This window comes from Chionomys nivalis, chromosome 11, assembly GCF_950005125.1.
Source record: "Chionomys nivalis chromosome 11, mChiNiv1.1, whole genome shotgun sequence".
NCBI classification, from domain to species: Eukaryota; Metazoa; Chordata; class Mammalia; order Rodentia; family Cricetidae; genus Chionomys; species Chionomys nivalis.
The window spans coordinates 59,985,894-60,003,965 of record NC_080096.1 but is presented as its reverse complement, the minus strand read 5'-3'; the positions used below and the strand labels follow the sequence as shown (position 1 = coordinate 60,003,965).

The 18,072-nt window shown below is 39.1% G+C and overlaps 1 protein-coding gene across 5 annotated transcripts in view; it reads left to right on the top strand.

The window, feature by feature from the left end:
* Window positions 1-18,072, top strand: part of Cntln (centlein) — a 236,057-nt gene that overhangs the window by 180,334 nt on the left and 37,651 nt on the right. For all 5 annotated transcript variants that reach the window (XM_057784199.1, XM_057784198.1, XM_057784196.1 and 2 more), the window contains one exon: window positions 16,911-17,102. In XM_057784199.1, coding sequence (XP_057640182.1) covers window positions 16,911-17,102 — 192 coding nt within the window. The remainder of the gene's footprint in view (window positions 1-16,910; window positions 17,103-18,072) is intronic.

Sequence of the window (18,072 nt, the reverse complement as noted above, 5' to 3'; positions counted from 1 at the left end):
TTTCTTAAATGTTACTTCTTAATTAAAAAAAACTCATTTAAGTAGCATTAGCATGTTTATTTTACCAAGGTCCATAATTGTAAAAAAGCTTCCATTATTTTTGAAACACCCGATTTTTACCTTCTTGAAGTCTGCCAGGGAGTACCGAAAAGCAGTGTGCAGCTGCTCCTCTAGAGAACTCCACCAGAGCAAACGGACATATGGGCAGCGTTATGGGACTGTTAGTGTTGCTGCTGGCAAAATTGTGGAGGGTTTTTGAAATTCACTGATTTTTACCCAAAAAAGAAAAACCACTTGTCTGTAAGGCTTAGACATATTGCAGTTAACTATTGACTAAAACTAACGTATTCAATCACAAGTATCAAGATTCTGTTCATAGTTAGAAAACATTAAGAAATGTATCATTTTTCACTAATTTAAATATATAAAGTTGGAACTACAAATGCTAATTTTTAATCTTTAGGTTTATAACCTTTCCAAATTGGTGATATTTAATTTAACCCACTGTGAACTCATTCGATACAATTTAAATAAATTTAGTGTTCATATATTTCTGTATGGTCTAGGGTCTGATGCATGTAATTTAGGTTTTGAGTGAGTTTATTAAGTATATAGTAAGCTAAAGTAAAAGAATAAAAGTTATTAGCAGAAGAAGCAGCAAATAGATAGCAAAACATCATGAAATCAGGCACTTCCAACACCCAGTAGGAATCAGGTGCCTTGTGGAGGAAGACAACTAGAGTTCTTTATTCAGAGTCCCTGGTAGAGTAGACTGTCCCCTAGTGTGAGGCTTCCAAGTAAACAACAATAACAGCAGAAAGGCAACATCAAATAAGGCATTCATGGTTATCTGCAGAGTGACTGGGGCCCTTCTGAAGCAGCCATGCTGGAGTTCCTGGTGGAATATCAAATCAGGCATTTATCATGATAGCAGAATAATAGCAGCCTACCTGAAACAGCCATGGTTGAGTTTCTAGTGGAACATTCTGGGCAGAGCGTCAGTGTCACAGGTGAGATTCAGCTCCTCTTTTCTGCTGCAGGAGTCTTTATGTCATGAGATAAACAGTAGTAACCTCTGGTGGTAATTTTAGTTTGCCTTCTAGCTGTTCCTTTACCCTTAGCTGATCACTGCCCCCTCCTATAGAGCCAAGGGACCAGCAGGTTCAGACAGGAAATTTTGTAGGACAGTTGACTTAAACATGTTTGTTCTGAAATGGAGAAACCAGCCCTGCTTCCTGAGTCAGCTTCTCAGTGAGGTTAAGCAGTATGATAGCTTACCATATAAAAACATTGCACTGTGTATACTCTCAGAGGTTTGCTGAGAAGTGTTAGCTTATGGAACATGAAGTTCAGAACTATCACTGTTGACAATAAACCTGCTAGGACAGTCAGTGAGTCAAAGCTTTGTAGTGCTGCTGTGCACACCTGACAGCCTGAGCAGAGGGCAGAATCAGTTTCTGGAAATTATCTTCTGGCCCACATGTACGCATGCATATGCGAACATGAGCATGCAAACACACACAAATAAAATAACAACATTTTAAAATATTTTAAGGACTCAGGAACATAGCTTAGTGATAGTATTTATCTAGCCTGTCTAAAACCCTGCGATTGACCCTTGGTAGCGAAAACAAACGACAATAAAAACCTCTTTAAGCACCATAGCCATATTTCTTTTAAGGTTTAATAGAAATTAAATATTATGAGGAATTTGTGATTGTCTAGAATCATTGACCTTTAGTCACAATAATATGTGTGGACATTAATTTCCTTGGGCAAGCCAACAAAGGCCTTTTGAGTAATTAAATATAATAGAAATCAGTATTCTTGTAATACAATTCTACTTGGACAGAAAACCAATAATGCTTAAATTTTTTCATTTTTTTAAAAAAGAAAACCAGAATTTAATTAGAGGAAAATGAGGAAATAATCAATAGATTTGAGTAGACATTCTAGAGTTTGATGTCCTCTGTGCCCGATAGCTCAGTCAATATAACCTCACCTAAAAATTTTCAGTTGTCCTATACTGAAACAGTGTTAACTCACCCTAGAACAACTTTCACTTTTGTTAAATGATCAAACACTGAGTTTAGTCAATGATCGTGTGTGTGTGTGTGCGTGTGTGTGTGTGTTTGTGTTTGGGGAATCTGTATTTTTGTTTTTCCCTCCAAATAATTTCAAAAACTGAAAAAAATGTTGACAAAAAAACTAAGAGACAAGTAGAATTAAAAATGGAGGAGCTTACAGTACCCTTGAGTACTTGGTCTAATTAGCTAAGTTTCCACAATAGAGGAAGGAGAAATGACATGAGAACAATGTGCTCAAAAAGACATCACATACCCAGATGGGATTGCCCTCCCCTTTCATTCCTGCTGGAGGAAGGCATTCAATGGAAGCAGGTCTGGCCTGTGGTTAGTAGTAAGGGTTGATGCTGATTCTTACACATGGATATTGAGAAATCTCTGGTAGTGATGGTACACTTTTGGTTCCAAGTATGTGTTGTGATAGAGCATCTCTCTTTCCAGTTAACCTGAACATGGCATTTGAAATGACAGCAAAGCAACAAACAAGCTCTTCTTATTTGTTGCCAATTTCATGTTAACTTCCAAATTTTATATGTGTCACATTTTTATATCTGTGATTTTTCACATACTTATGGAACCAGAAGTTGAACTGATGCAGTTTAATTTTGATAATAGTTTAGTTATTCTGACTATTTGGAAATGCACAACATTACCAGAAACTTATAACTTTCTATGATATCAAAACCATCAAACCGAGAACCCTTCTTCCTTCTGTCCCCTTTCCTCTTTGGGCACATAACACCATCCAGCTCAGTCTGTCTGGTGCTGGGGGCAAATCCTCAGGGCAAGTAGGCAGGCGAGACTTCCTTTGTTTCACTGGCCTGCCTGCACCAACCAAGGTAGGCGCTTTGATTACGAACTACCCAACCTGCATGGAGATCTGATCTCGGCACCAGGAGAGACAGTAGTGGGGTGAGTTTGTGACCGGCGGCGGCAGAAGCAGCCCTGGACAGGGAACTCTGAAGTTCCTCATCCCCCACCCTATACTCCCTGGGCTCCCTGCAGGGGCTCTACACCCCGCATACTGCCTCTCTCTTCTTGTCCCACCCCACTTGCATCCAGAACCCTTCTCCCTTCTGCCCCCTTTCCTCTTTGGGCACATAACACCATCCAGCTCAGTCTGTCTGGCGCTGGGGGCAAATCCTCAGGGCAAGTAGGCAGGCAAGACTTCCTTTGTTTCACTGGCCTGCCTGCACCAACCAAGGTAGGCGCTTTGTTTACGAACTACCCAACCTGCATGGAGATCTGATCTCGGCACCAGGAGAGACAGCAGTGGGAGCTACAGTAATGAAAACAGCGTGGTACTGGCATAAAAACAGAGAAGTCGACCAATGGAATTGTATAGAAGACCCGGATTTTAACCCACAAACCTATGAACAACTGATTTTCGATAAAGGAGCTAAAAGTATACAATGGAAGAAAGAAAGCATCTTCAACAAATGGTGCTGGCACAATTGGATGTCAACCTGTAGAAGAATGAAAATAGACCCATATCTATCAACATGCACAAAACTCAAGTCCAAATGGATCAAAGACCTCAATATCAATCTGAACACACTGAACCTGATAGAAGAGAAAATGGGAAGTACCCTACAACATATGGGCACAGGAGATCGCTTCCTATGTATAACCCCAGCAGCACAGACATTAAGAGCAACATTGAATAAATGGGACCTCCTGAAACTGAGAAGCTTCTGTAAAGCAAAGGACACTGTCATTAAGACAAAAAGGCAGCCTACTGACTGGGAGAAGATCTTCACCAACCCCGCAACAGACAAAGGCCTGATCTCCAAAATATATAAAGAACTCAAGAAACTAGACTTTAAAAGGATAATTAACCCAATTAAAAAATGGGGCACTGAACTGAACAGAGAATTCTCAACAGAAGAAGTTAAAATGGCCAAAAGATACTTAAGGTCATGCTCAACCTCCTTAGCAATCAGAGAAATGCAAATCAAAACAACTTTGAGATATCATCTTACACCTGTCAGAATGGCTAAAATCAAAAACACCAAGGATAGCCTTTGCTGGAGAGGTTGTGGAGAAAGGGGTACCCTCATCCATTGCTGGTGGGACTGCAAACTTGTGCAACCACTTTGGAAATCAGTGTGGCGGTTTCTCAGAAAAATTGGGATCAACCTACCCCTGGACCCAGCAATACCACTCTTGGGAATATACCCAAGAGATGCCCTATCATATGACAAAAGCATTTGTCCAACTATGTTCATAGCAGCATTATTTGTAATAGCCAGAACCTGGAAGCAACCTAGATGCCCTTCAATGGAAGAATGGATGAAGAAAGTGTGGAATATATACACATTAGAGTACTACTCTGCGGTAAAAAACAATGACTTCTCGAATTTTGCATGCAAATGGATGGAAATAGAAAATACGATCCTGAGTGAGGTAACCCAGACCCAAAAAGAAGAACATGGGATGTACTCACTCATAATTGGTTTCTAGCCATGGATAGGGGCCACTGAGTCTATAATTTGTGATCCTAAAGAAGCTAAACAAGAGGGTAAACCCAAGGAAAAACATATAGATATCCTCCCAGCTATGGGAAATAGACAAGATTGATGGGCAAAAAATTGGAATCTTGGGGGTGGGGTGGGATGGGGATGAGGGGTGATGGGGAGAGAAAAGTGTGAAGGAGAAGATGAGGGGAACTGGGGGAATCGGGGTGATTGGGGATAAAGGAAGGTTGGATAGGGGAGCAGGGAAACTCATACTTTAGGTAAGGGAGCCACCAAAGGGTTGGCAAGAGACTTGAACTTGGAATGGCTACCAGATGCCCAGGGCAATGTCCCCAGTTAGTTCATTGGGGCACCTGAGGATAGGGAACCTGAAATGAACCTATCCTATAATCATACTGATGAATATCTTGCATATCGCCATAGAACCTTCATCTAGCGATGGATGGAGATAGAGACAGAGACCCACACTGGAGCACCGGACTGAGCTCCCAAGGTTATAATGAGGAGCAGAAGGAGAGAGAACATGAACAAGGAAGTCAGGACCATGAGGGGTGCACCCAACCACTGAGACAGTGGGGCCGATCTATTGGGAGCTCACCAAGGCCAGCTGGACTGCTACTGAAAAAACATGGGATAAAACCGGACTCTCTGAATGTGGCGGACAATGAGAGCTGACGAGAGGCCAAGGAGAATGGCACAGGAACTTTCATCTGGCGATAGATCGAGAGAGAGACAGAGACCCAATTTGGAGCAACGGTCTGAGCTCTTAAGGTCCAAACGAGGAGCAGAAGGAGGGAGAACATGAGCAAGGAAATCAGGACCACGAGGCGTGCACCCACCCACTGTGACAGTGGAACTGATCTATTGGGAGCTCTCCAAGGCCAGCTGGACTGGGACTGAATAAGCATGGGTTGAAACTGGACTCTCTGAACATGGCGGACAATGAAGGCTGATGAGAAGCCAAGGACAATGGCACTAGGTTTCGATCCTAATACATGAACTGGCTTTGTGGGAGCTTAGCCTGTTTGGATGCTCACCTTCCTGGGCCTGGATGGAAGTGGGAGGACCTTGGTCTTCCTGTAGGGCAGGGAATTTGGACTGCTCTTCAGTATCGAGAGGGAGGGGGAATGGACTGGGGGGAGGAGAAGAGGAGTGGGAATGGGGGAGGGGAGTGGGGGGAGGGGGCAATATGTGGGAGGAGGGGGAGGGAAATGGGAAATGGGGAGCAGTTGGAAATTTTAATTAAAAAAGAATTAAAAAAATAGAAAAAAAACCATCAAACCAATTAAGAATAAATGTTGAATGTTTGGGGGGCTGCTTTTAAATTTTAAAATGTTAATAAACAAATTTGAAAAATTTGAGATTTTATAATAGTAGTGTTTTTATTCTGAGAAAGTATATTCAAACACTTTTACAAAAAAAAAAAACCCCTGTTTGAGTTGTCATTATCTAGTATGTGTATTACCAAGTGTAAGAACATTAAATTAATTTTACTCTTCATAAATGTTAGTGAGAGTAGCCTACCTGTTATCCATCTGCAGATACCCATATTTCTATGATAAAATCTAATTTGAACACATCAAGACAGATTTGCATTTCCAGAAGCATAAAGAGCGCTTTGTTAATTGCACACCATATTTAATATGACCTTATAGCAAAGTAGCGCCTTAGTGCCATGCTTTGTCTTTGATGTGCACAGCGGAGCTAACTTCATCCATGCTAGACAACTGCACTTCATGAAAAGAGTTTTTTTCCTTGATAGGCAATTAACAATAATTAGGAAAATTTGCCTCAGAATGATGTCAACATGAGATTGTTTAAGAAAATTGAATGTCAGTGACTTCAAAAGAAAGTTCTCTGACACAGGTATGGCATGTGAAACATGAAATGTAATTTAACTTTTCTGCTTATTATTCATGCACAATATTATTTTGTCATTCACACACTGCACTGACAGAGTTTAAGGGAGTTAAAATAGTGCTGCTGGAATAAAAAGGGGGTTAATTTACCATTGGCCAATTAGCCAAGGGTACTTAATGGTCTCTAAAGGCTACTGAAGTCTAACTACTAGCAGAAGCATCGGTGAAAAGTCCTCTACATTACCTTCATTTGCTTGACATTTTCTGAAACATACTTTAGGCTTTTAATAAGTGCATCTATTAGAAAAGAGGTTTTGTGAGTGAAGCTGTAACTGAGTAGAATTTTCATTCGATATTTCATTGCATAGATAATTACATTTCCTGCCTAAGATACTTTTTTGGTGATATTCTGTTTCTTTTTTGAATCTTGAATGGATTCAAGTATCAAAACAAAAAAGTCATATTTTAAACATAGAACTCTTATTACTAAATTTGAAAGATATAAATCTAATCTGTATTATCTTTATATGGACTTGTGTAGAAATATGTGTGCTAGAGACCAAAAGTTTAATATGATCGTCTTAATAACTCATATAATCAATCAGTGACTGTGCTTGACAGGGAAACACATAATTTTGTATCCTTCAGTTTTGTTCCCTATGAATGAGGAATATTCTGAGTAAGAAAATATTAATTATATTCACCAGCAAAATGTTATTAAATTTAGAATGCATTTATGAGGCTCTTCCATGTAAAAGTCTTAAAATACAATGAAATTTTAATTTCTCTCCATTATCCTACTCCAAGACAATTCTGATGACAAAATTGTTGTTATAGTTTTAAATTGCTGCCTCTGTAATTACAAACAAGAATAACCTGAGAGGATATAAATGAATTTTGATTTTTATTCAGTATCAGTGTCCTATGTCAGTCCTAATAAGAATTTAAGATTGGACACCCTGGGATCCAGGTGTGGTGGCATATTCCGATAATTCCAACACAGCGAAGCTGAGGCAAGAAGATCAAAGTTTGAGTCCAATCCAATCTGACACAGATTCCTCTCTCTCTCTCTCTCTCTCTCTCTGTATGTGTGTATGTGTGTAAGTGTATGTGTGTGTGTCCATCTGTCTGTCTCTATGTCTCAGCAGAAACCACAGTGTAGCTACAGGAGGGAGCTATACTTTCCTGGCTACTCTCGCTGTTCTCTGACCTTCGTCACAGTGAGGACAGGAAAGGGCTCTTCTGCCACCAAGCTTTGCCACCAAGAGCTTCCCAAAGCTCTGTTTGCAACCACAATGACCTACCTCATGTTTTGTTTTGCTGCTCCTTCAGAACTTCCATTTGTGTTTTTTAGGTCCTACCATCAAAGCAAATCCTTTTACCTTGTAGAAATGATTATTAGATTAAAGTTTTACTCTGGTGGCAAAAAGTAAATGGCAAACTGAGCAATGTCTTTGAATGCTCTATGGTGGTTATCATGCACAAAAAAATGATGATCCGGAGTCACTCTTCATTCTAACTGTACCCTTGTGCAATGCTGCTTCTACGGCATGTGGATACTCAGATGGTTTCTCTTCACATGCAGCACAGAGCATCCTGTCGTTGAATAGGCTCATGCTCAGGGTTTCCTTCTTTAAGCTGCAAATTATTCTCAACTGAAGTGGTTCAGACTCCTTTGTAAATGCTTTTCGTCTCTATTTTAAGTCTTCAATATTCTAAAGGACACAATTCTTGATTGGTCCTGTTTCCTTTTTCTAATGATTCATGCTCGAATGTTAAATATTTACCTGGATCTCCTGCTGGAGAAAAAAGTTCACTTTCCTCAGGACTGCCTTGCAGTTACTTACCTATGCTCTGGCTGCTAGCTTCTCCAGTGTGAAAGCTCAAGGCAGCATGGTTGTGTGGACAAGTGATGCTGTCCCTAGTTTGGGGGATACAGTATATCACAGGTATACAGAACAACAGCAGCTCCTTCGGCTTCTACTTCTCTAAAACACTCACTATTATTGTTAAGATGATGTCTAATACAGGCTCATGTGTTGAACAATGCCCCTGAATGGTTGGCACTATTTTGTAAACTAGTGCAAACATAGAAAGGCAAACTGTAGCTGGAGAAAGTGTGTCACTTTGGGCATGCATTTGAGGGTTATACTTGCTTTCTTCCTGGTTACTGATAAGTGAGCTACTCTCTGGCTGACACCATGCTAAGAAAGAGAAATATTTTTGTGATAATCTGATAAGAGACCCTGCTAAGCTGTTCCTGTCCCCTGACCCAAGGAAGACTTGAATTATTAAGTAGATCTTATTTCTAAGCTGCTAACTTTGTGGTGACTTTTTATGCAACAGATATTTCCTTGTATTGATGCAAAGTATAGCTAATAAACTTCAAAAGTCTGTTGTTGTTGAGTATTAGTAGGCCTATATTTAGCTTTCTAAAGGCAAAGCTTTTAACTTCTTTATCATTGAAAATACAGACTCCCTATGCCACATGGTATACCAAAAAAGAGGAATGCTTGATTTTGAATTATAAGTCCAGACTCTTAATATTATAATGAAGCCCAGAATAATAAAAGTGATTTGTATATGAAGTCCCACCGTGAAGGCAGACAGTGGAGGACCAGCTTGCAAGGTTTCATAGGGAAACAAGAACTCTATCAAGAACTGAGCTAGGGGCCATTTCAGTGTGATGTTCTGAAAAGAATCTGGCTCAATTCTGCCCATGTCCTGAGAACTTCCATGCGGCTAAGTGTAGATGGATTATTTTTGGGACTGCCAGCTCACAAAAACAACATGGATACTTACTATTAATTTTGAATGTTTGGCCCATAACTTAGACTTGTTTCACTAGCTCTTATAACTTTAATTAACCCATTTATATTCATCTATGTTTTACCTCATGGCTTTTTACATTTCTTCCATCTTGCTCCTCCTGTTTCCTCTCCATGTCCTCTGGTGTCTCTCTCGCACCTAAATTCATTTCCTTTTCTCCCTCTGCCAGAAAGTCTTGCCTAACTTCTTACTGCCCAACTATTGGACATTCAGTGCTTTATTAAACCAATCAGAAGGTGCCTTGCAAAGACACATCTTCTCAGTATACAAAAAGATTATTCCACAACAGCTGAGTTCAAAATTGATGGACTCATTCCTTTAGCAGAGGAAATTTCAAAACAACATTCAGAAAGTTACATGGCTACAACTCAGTTCACTTATTCCTATTCACAGTGAGAAAGAGCAAAAACCTAATAAAATGGCAAGTTTAGTGAAGTGTGTTGTATGGGCAAATTCAAAATCACAGAAAAGGAGAACATGGACAAAAAAAGCATTTGTATTGCTAGAAACAAAGTTTATTCTTTTCATTGGAACATTAGGAAAGGTACCCAAAGGCGATACCCCCATCCATCAAAGACTTTATGAAAATGCAAATTTATTTTTCATGCTACAACCTTAATTGAAACAGAGATTTCCCCTGGAAGGGTTCCCTGCCTATGGATATGTTTTCTCAGAAAAAAAGCACCCAGAAACTGATGAGACTGTGGGTCAAAGGAGGTAGACTCCATCCTGAGCTGGCAACAAAATTTGGTAGTATGGTCTACATGTCAGTTTTTGTAGGTATGAAAGATGCAAAATTCGGGATATGTACCACATCCTCCCCACCATGAGCTGTTGCTTTGCATTTGATCTTAGCCATTTCTGACAGATGTAAGATGAAATTTCAGAATATTTTTGATTTGCATTTTCCTGATAGCTAAGAATGTTGAACATCTCCTAAGTGTTTCTCAGCCATTTGAGATTCTTCTGTTGAGTATTCTCTATTTACATCAGCACTCCATTTTTAAATTGGATTATTTTGGTTTTTGATATCTAGTTCCTTAAAGCAGCCCTCTGTCATATGTGGGGTTGGTGAAAATCTTTTCCTATTCTGTAGACTGCTGTTTTGTTCTATTGATGGTGTCCTTTGCCTTACAGAAACATTTCTTTCATGAGGTCCCTTTTACTAATTGTTGATGCTAGTACCTGTGCTATTGGTGTTCTGTTCAGGAAGTTTTCTCCTGTGCCAAAGCATTTGTGATTATTCTCCACTTTCTCTTCTTCCAGGTTCAGTGTATCTGGATTTAGGTTGAGGTCTTTGATTCAATTGGATTGAGTTTTGTGAAGGATGATAGACATGAATCTATTTGCATTCTTCTACATGCAGACATACAGTTCGACCAGCACCATTTGTTGAAGATGCTTTCTTGTTCCATTTGTTTAATTTTGACTTCTTTGTTGAAAATCAGGTATCCATAGGAGTGTGGATTTATGTCTGTGTCTTCAATTTGATTCCATAGATCCACCTGTCTGTTTTTACGCCAATACTATGTAAGTTTTAGTAATATAGCTCTGTAGTAGAGCTTGAAGTCAATATGGTGATACATCCAGAGGTTCTTTTATAGTAGAAGATTGTTTTAGCTATCCTGGGTTTTTGTTGAGTATTGTTCTTTCAAGGTTTGTAAAGAATCGTAATGGGATTTTGATGGGAATTGTATTAGATCTGTAGATGCTTTTGGTAAGATGGCCATTATTACTGTTAATCCTACCAATCCATGAGCATGGGGGATCATTCCATCTTTTGATATCTTCAGTTTCTTTCTTCAAAGACTTGAAGTTGTCATACAGGCCTCTTACTTGCTTGGTTAGAGCTACACCAAGATATTTTATATTACTTGAGTAAAGGGTGTTAATTCTCTGATTTCTTCCTCAGTCCATTTCTCATTTGTATATAGAAGGGCTACTGATTTTTTAAAAATTAATCTTATAATACAGTCACTTTACTTAAGGGGTTTTTCAACTGTAGGAGATTCCTAGTAGAGTTTTGGGGGTCACTTATGTATACTATTATATCATCTGCAAATAACGATACTTTGACTTTTTCATTTCCAATTTGTATCCCCTTGATCTTCTTTAGTTGTCTTATTGCCTTAGCTAGAACTTCAAGTACTTTCTTGAATGGTTATGGAAAGAGTGGGCAGCTTGTCTTGTTTCTGATTTTAGTGGAACTGCTTTGAGTTTCTTTCCATCAAATTTGATGTTGGCAATTGGCATGTTGTATAGTACTTTTATTATGTTTAGATATGTCCCCCTTTCCCCTGATCTCTCTAAAACTTTTGTCATGGATGGGTGTTGGATTTTTATCAAAGCCAAAAAGCAAGGTCAAGTGGTTGCTTCCCTTCCTCTCTGATCTAGCAGGTTTCACCCCACACAGTAGGGACTTAGTTTAAACCTATTTATCACAGCTGCAGCCGTGGGCATTGAATGCAACACCATGGAGCCTCATGATAATGAAAATATCAGTAGATTCATGTGTAGCAGCTAAGTTGATAGACAATATCAGGATACTAATGACCAGTGATTGTTAATTCCTGTTATTTTGGTGCTGGTAGTGGTTGTGTGTGTGTGTTTGTGTGTGTGTGTGTTTCCCTTCTTTGGGTTTTGCTGGTGTGAGATTATCTATTGCCTGTGTTTTTATAGATTTAGTTAACTTTCTGGGTTGGAGTTTTCCTTCTATTACTTTCTGTAGGGCTATTTTTATGGATAGTTGTTTAAATTTGGCTTTGTCATGAAATATCATGTTTTCGCCATCTGTGGTGTTTGATAGTTTTGCTGGGTATAGCAATCTGGGCTATCATCAGTGGTCTCTTTGAATCTGCAAGACATCAGTCCAGGCCCTTCTGGATTTTAGGGTCTCTGTTCAGAAGGAGGGTATGATACTAGTAGGTTTGCCTTGATATGTTACTTGACGTTTTTCCCTTGCTTCTTTTAATATTCTTTCTTTGTTCTGTATGTGTAGTATTTTGATTATTATGTGGGGAGGGGATTTTGTTTTCTGATCCAATCTATTTGGTGTTCTGGAAACTTCTTATTCCTTTATAGGCATCTCCTTATTTAGGTTGGGAAATTTTTCTTTTATGATTTTGTTAAATATATTCTCTGAGTTGTTGAGCTGGGTTTCTTCTCTGTATTCTATTTCTATTGTTTTTATGTTTGGTCTTTTCATAGTATCCAAGATTTCTTAGATGTTTTGTGTTAAGAAGTTTTTAGATTTAACATTTTCTCTGACTGATCTATTTAGTCTGTCTTCAAAGTCTGAGATTCTCTCTTCCTTCTCCTGTATTCTGTTGGTGATGCATCTGTAGTTCCTGTTTGCTTAGATTTTCCATTTCCAGGATTCCCTCAGTTTGTGTTTTCTTTATTGCTTATTTTCATTTTCAGATGTTGAATAGTTTCCTTTATCTGTTTGTTTTTTTTTCTTGATTTTCTTTTAAGAATTTATCAATTTCTTCCAATTTTTTGTCTGTCTTTTCCTCAGTTTCTTAAAGGTAATTGTTTATATCCCCTTTAATGACCTCTATCATGTAGCTACAAATATTCTTCATTCCACTGGTCCCCCTGGACCATCGGGTCCTGCAAACTAACTGCTGTAGATGCTTATGAAAAAACCATTCTGAGAGTTAGTATTAATTGCATACTCTTTGGTCCATTAGCTCAAGCTTCTTATTAACTAACTCTTACATCTTAAATTAACCCATTTCTATTCATTTATGTTTTACCATGAGGCTTATGGTTTGTTACCTCTTGCTTTTTAGGTGGCTGTGCGGCATCTGCCTGACTCAGCTTTCTTTCTCCCTGCATTCAGTTCAGTTCTCCCACATAGCTATATTCTGCCCTTCCATAGGCTAAAGCAGCTTCTTTATTAACCAGTAGGGGAGGGGTGCAGTCTGGGATTATTGTGCAGATTTTAAGGTGTGTTAGTTAGCAGTAGATAGTGTCTTACCTCGGGTTCCTAGTTCCTGCCTAGAGGCATTTTTTAAATTAATGTTCCCTTTTTCCAAATGATTCTAGCTTGTGTCATCTTGACATAAAACTATCCAGAACAATTGACCCCTTGTCAGTTTGACACAAAACAGATGACTAATCAACTACAATATTTTCTTTTTCTTTTATCCCCAAGATGGCATGCTAATATTCATATCACAGTATAGAACACTCTAACATAGAAAATCCAACAGCTTTTAAAAATTCAAGGACTTTAAAAGTTCTGTCTTTTTAAAACATCCAAAGTTGCTTTCAAGTTCAGAGTTTCTCTAAAATATCCAAAGTCTCTCTAAAATAACCAGAATCTCTCCGAAACTCACAATTCTCTGTAAATTCCAAAACATCTTGAAAACTTCAAAATCTCTCAACTTTTGGTTCCTTTAAAAAAAAATGAGTTACATGCGTTCTTAGTCCAAGAAGGAAGAATCATGGCAGTCACAATGCAGAGAGCATAGTTCAACAGCTAAAAGTCAAGCTTCGGTGACTCACAACCTTCTAGGCTCAGAAAGGCTTGCCACAGCACATAGACCATTTCTTGAAGGTTCAGGCTGGCTCTACCCCAGGGCTGCTGCCCTCCTTTTCTTTTGTCCAATGGTGCTGGCATCTCCAGACTGCTGGAGCCCCTGAGCCGTGTGCCACCTTCACCAATAGCCTGTCCCGGGTTCTCTTTAGAGAATCTAACTCTACCACATGGTGCCAAGCTTCAGATGTGCTCTATGACCTTTTCACACCTTCAAAGCTGGTGTCACCTGGAAGACTCTTACACATTACCAAATTTGGCAGCCCGCACAAAGTACAGGCTTGGCCGTCTGGACCCCAGCATCTGTGCTGACTCTGAGGAAACACTTCCCTGAAGACTCTCCTCATTGATACTGGCCTCTTCTTCATCACAGCTGATCCTTCAGGCCCAGCTGACCAGGACCACAGATTATTAGACTATTGACACATCTGAAGCTTGGCAAGTTAGGCTTCCATCGTCTTCACCGCTCCAGACATTCTTATCCTCCAAGCTTCAACATAGTGCCAACTGAGCTCTGAGCATTCAATGGCTCTTCTAGCCCAGTGTTTAAATACTACCACTGTCCTCCCAAAAACATGTGGTCAAGGCTGTTATGGTAGTTCCCAATACCTGATACCAATCATCTCTTAGGGCTTCTATTACTGTTAGAAAACATCATGACAAAAATCATCTTGGGGAAGATGTGAGTTCTTTAAACTTATAGCTTGTAATTCATCATCTAGGGAAATCAGGATAGGAACTTGAGGCAGGAACCTAGAGGCAGGAGCTGAAACAGAAGCCTTGGGAGAGTGCTGTATACTGTTTTCTCACACGCCAATATTGTAGGGGTATTTCCTTAATTGAAGTGTCCTCTTCCCAAATGACTCTGGATTGTTTTAAGTTGACATAATACTAGCCCTGCATGCCAACCACAGTTAACTATGACCTTGAGCTGTGATTCAAAATAAACTCTTCTCTAAGTTGCTTTGTTGGGTCTTTTATACCAGCAACACGTCAGTATCTAATTCACCTCCCTTAGGTCCTTTCCTAATAGCTGTATGCATAGTTCTCCAGCAACATGGGAACTCACTTCATGCCGACAGGAGAATCACCTTCTTTTTTTGTTTGTTTGTTTGTTTTTCGAGACAGGGTTTCTCTGTAGCTTTGGAGCCTGTCCTGGAACTCCCTTTGTAGACCAGGCTGGCCTCAAACTCACAGAGATCTGCCTGCCTCTGCCTCCCGAGTGCTGGGATTAAAGGCGTGCGCCACCACCGCCCGGCGAGAATCACCTTCTTAAAGAGAGTCCATAGCCTTTTTCTAGAGCCTCACCTGATTAGAATAATATCAGTCAGGACATTCCTAACTGCAGGTTATTTGAAGAAGAGCTCTAATTACATTCACAGAATTTCTTCATAATTAATGTAACAATGTAACCCTTTACAGTGTTAGCCCATTTTATAAACAAGGCTGAACACTGTGAGGAGCAGAGTGTTAGGACCTGCTTCATTATCTGAGAATTGTGCCTGCCACCTATTCACTACTTAAGAATGGTTGATATATATATATATATATATATATATGATATATATATATATATATATCATATATATATATATATATATATATATATATATATATATATATATATATACACACACACACAATTTCCTACAGTTGCTTAAAAAGTTGAGGTGTAGTAGGCAAGACTGACTTCAGGTGACATCATTGGAACACAAACTGAAGCTAAATCTTCTATTCTTAAAAAACAGCTGAACTTTATTCTGTTAGCATGAAGTACCCTGGTAGGAACTTCAGAGGAGGTGATAACGTGGTGTGGGTTTAGGAAGTAGGGGGAAAGTGGCATGAAGGTAGGGGAAGGTTGGGAAACAGGGAGAAGGGTTCTAGCTGTAGTCTCAGTGGAATATAAAAGTTTGCATTGAGTGAGTGACAGAAGAATGAAAATAAATAAGTATTTCATAATATAGATAACTAGACATTGAATGGACATAGAGAATTAGTGAGAGGAACTAGGATTCAAGCATGGATGTACCAAGAAAAGTTCCAGTTTTAAAAAAATGGAGTTCAAGTTTAAATTTAATTATTATGGGCAATTCATAAATAAACATGTCCTGAAATATCTATCTAAAGATCATATGTTAAAATATGGCCAAATAAATAGTTTTTAAGCTATTAAAACATATTGCCAATATTCTTTTGTCAAATCTTTGAAGCTCTGGGTGTGAATTCATTGTATTAAGTGTTCATATTTACAGTGTGTGCTGATATATACGAAGACATATTTAAACATGAATGAATTGGAGAGGTTCTGTAAGTTGTGCTTCCATATAGTTTTCAATATAGCATATCACATGTTTATATTACCATACCATTTAACTTTTTGGCAACATCATTTGCTACTCCTAATTGGAATTCATAACAAGGAAGGATCTTTTCCTCAGAGAGAGCTCAGAATCATTTTGTGTAATTGTTCCTTGTGTAAGACTGCTATTTTATAAGGTTGAGGGGGGGAGGGAAGAAATATGGTGCAGCTACTCACAGAGTGCTGCGAGTTGTTCTGATCGTACAATTTAATGCTGGTCTGCTGACTAGACTGACAAAGGAGAAGGACAAACATTAAGGTGGTATTTCTTCACTCCTTCTTAGAAACAGTCCCAATGCCTGATTTAACAACAATATGCTTTTAAATGTCAGATGTAGGAACTTCAGCGTGATTTGATCTCAACATTACAGTTAGGATGATCAATAATCAACCGAGTAGATAAAACTGAGTAGTTTGTTTGCATGCTATTTATTTTAACTACAGCCCTAACAAGCCTCATCTGCTAATTGGACTTTGCATTTCTGTTGCTAAATGAGAAGTGTTTTGGCTGCTACAGAGAGCAGTAAGATCTACCCAGTGGAATACACACTAACATCTGTTCTCCTGTCCTGCTCCAGCTTGACTCCTAACAAGTACAGCCGCCCAGAAGTCAGAGCTGGCAAATCTGTTTTGAGCACGTCTGACTCACCCGTGTGTGTGAGAGCAAAGCGATGGGCACCATGAGAAAGACCAACCTGTACAATTTATACTCACAATCTAGATTAGCTCTAATCACCTTCATATATTCCTCTTTTAAAGAAGCTTACTCTTGATTTGGCTGGACTTCGAAAAGAAAAAGAAGATTTGCTAAAGAAATTGGAGTCTTCATCTGACATCACAAGCTTGGCTGAAGAAGTTTCTAGAGTAATAGCCCCACAGATACGTGTTACCACGCTGGGTCCTTCAAGGAGCATGGATTTGGAAATGAAGCAATTGCAGTGTAAACTAAAGGTGATTATACAGTATGTTAGGTACAAAAACATTTATTTATCTTAAATAAATCCTTAAAGGTTTATTTAACTGATTCTAATTTAGTTCAGTAAAGGTCACCATGATAAAATATTTTTGAATATTGCATATGACTTAGTCATTCAAGGCTTGTAGGTCTATTCTCTTTCTGTTCCTACTTGATTTTCTCCTTTTCATAGACTAATGAGCACCATGGCCTGCCTTAGGAACTCATGGAAAGCAGCCACAATCTACTCTAATCTTCAACTCCTGGCTGCTCACTGTAATGCCATTTCAAATGTATGTTAATAAATAAAGCCCTCCTGAAGATCTGGGAGTAAAGCTGTCCCACTGGTCAGCCTTACAGACCAGGTTGTGGTAACACGCACCTTAATGCCAGTAGCCACAATGACACACACCTTTAATCCCGGTAGCCATCCTAGTTGCCATAGAAATCTGGTGAATGCCTTTAATCCCAATGGTGCACGCCTTTGGTCCCAGCCCTAGAGAGGACTATAAAACGGGAAGACAGATACAGTCTCAATCTGAGATTCCTGGGAGCAGGATCGCCATTTCGGTATGAGGTTGAGGTAAGAGCCAGTGGCTGACTGTTTTGTTTTTCAGATCTTCAGGTTGAACCCCAGTTTCTCACCCTGAGTTTTTAATCATGCTTCAGCTCACCACATCTTGGTCCAGATGAACAGAATCCTTTCAAACATATTGTAGCAAGAAAATAAGAATTGTTTTCCTCTATGTTTGCTACTAATTTAATTATTTAGTTGTTGGTTGGAGATCAGAATGCAAATAGGACAAGTGTGGAAATGGAAAGGAAACAAACAAACCAAACCCACAAAGAGGGATTGTTCTAATTGTCCGCAGCAAGATAAGCTTGGAGGTGGGACTCCTAATCAGAGTTCTTTTTGTTCATAAAGAATTATATCTAACTTCCGATAACTTGGCAGTAACTTAAAAG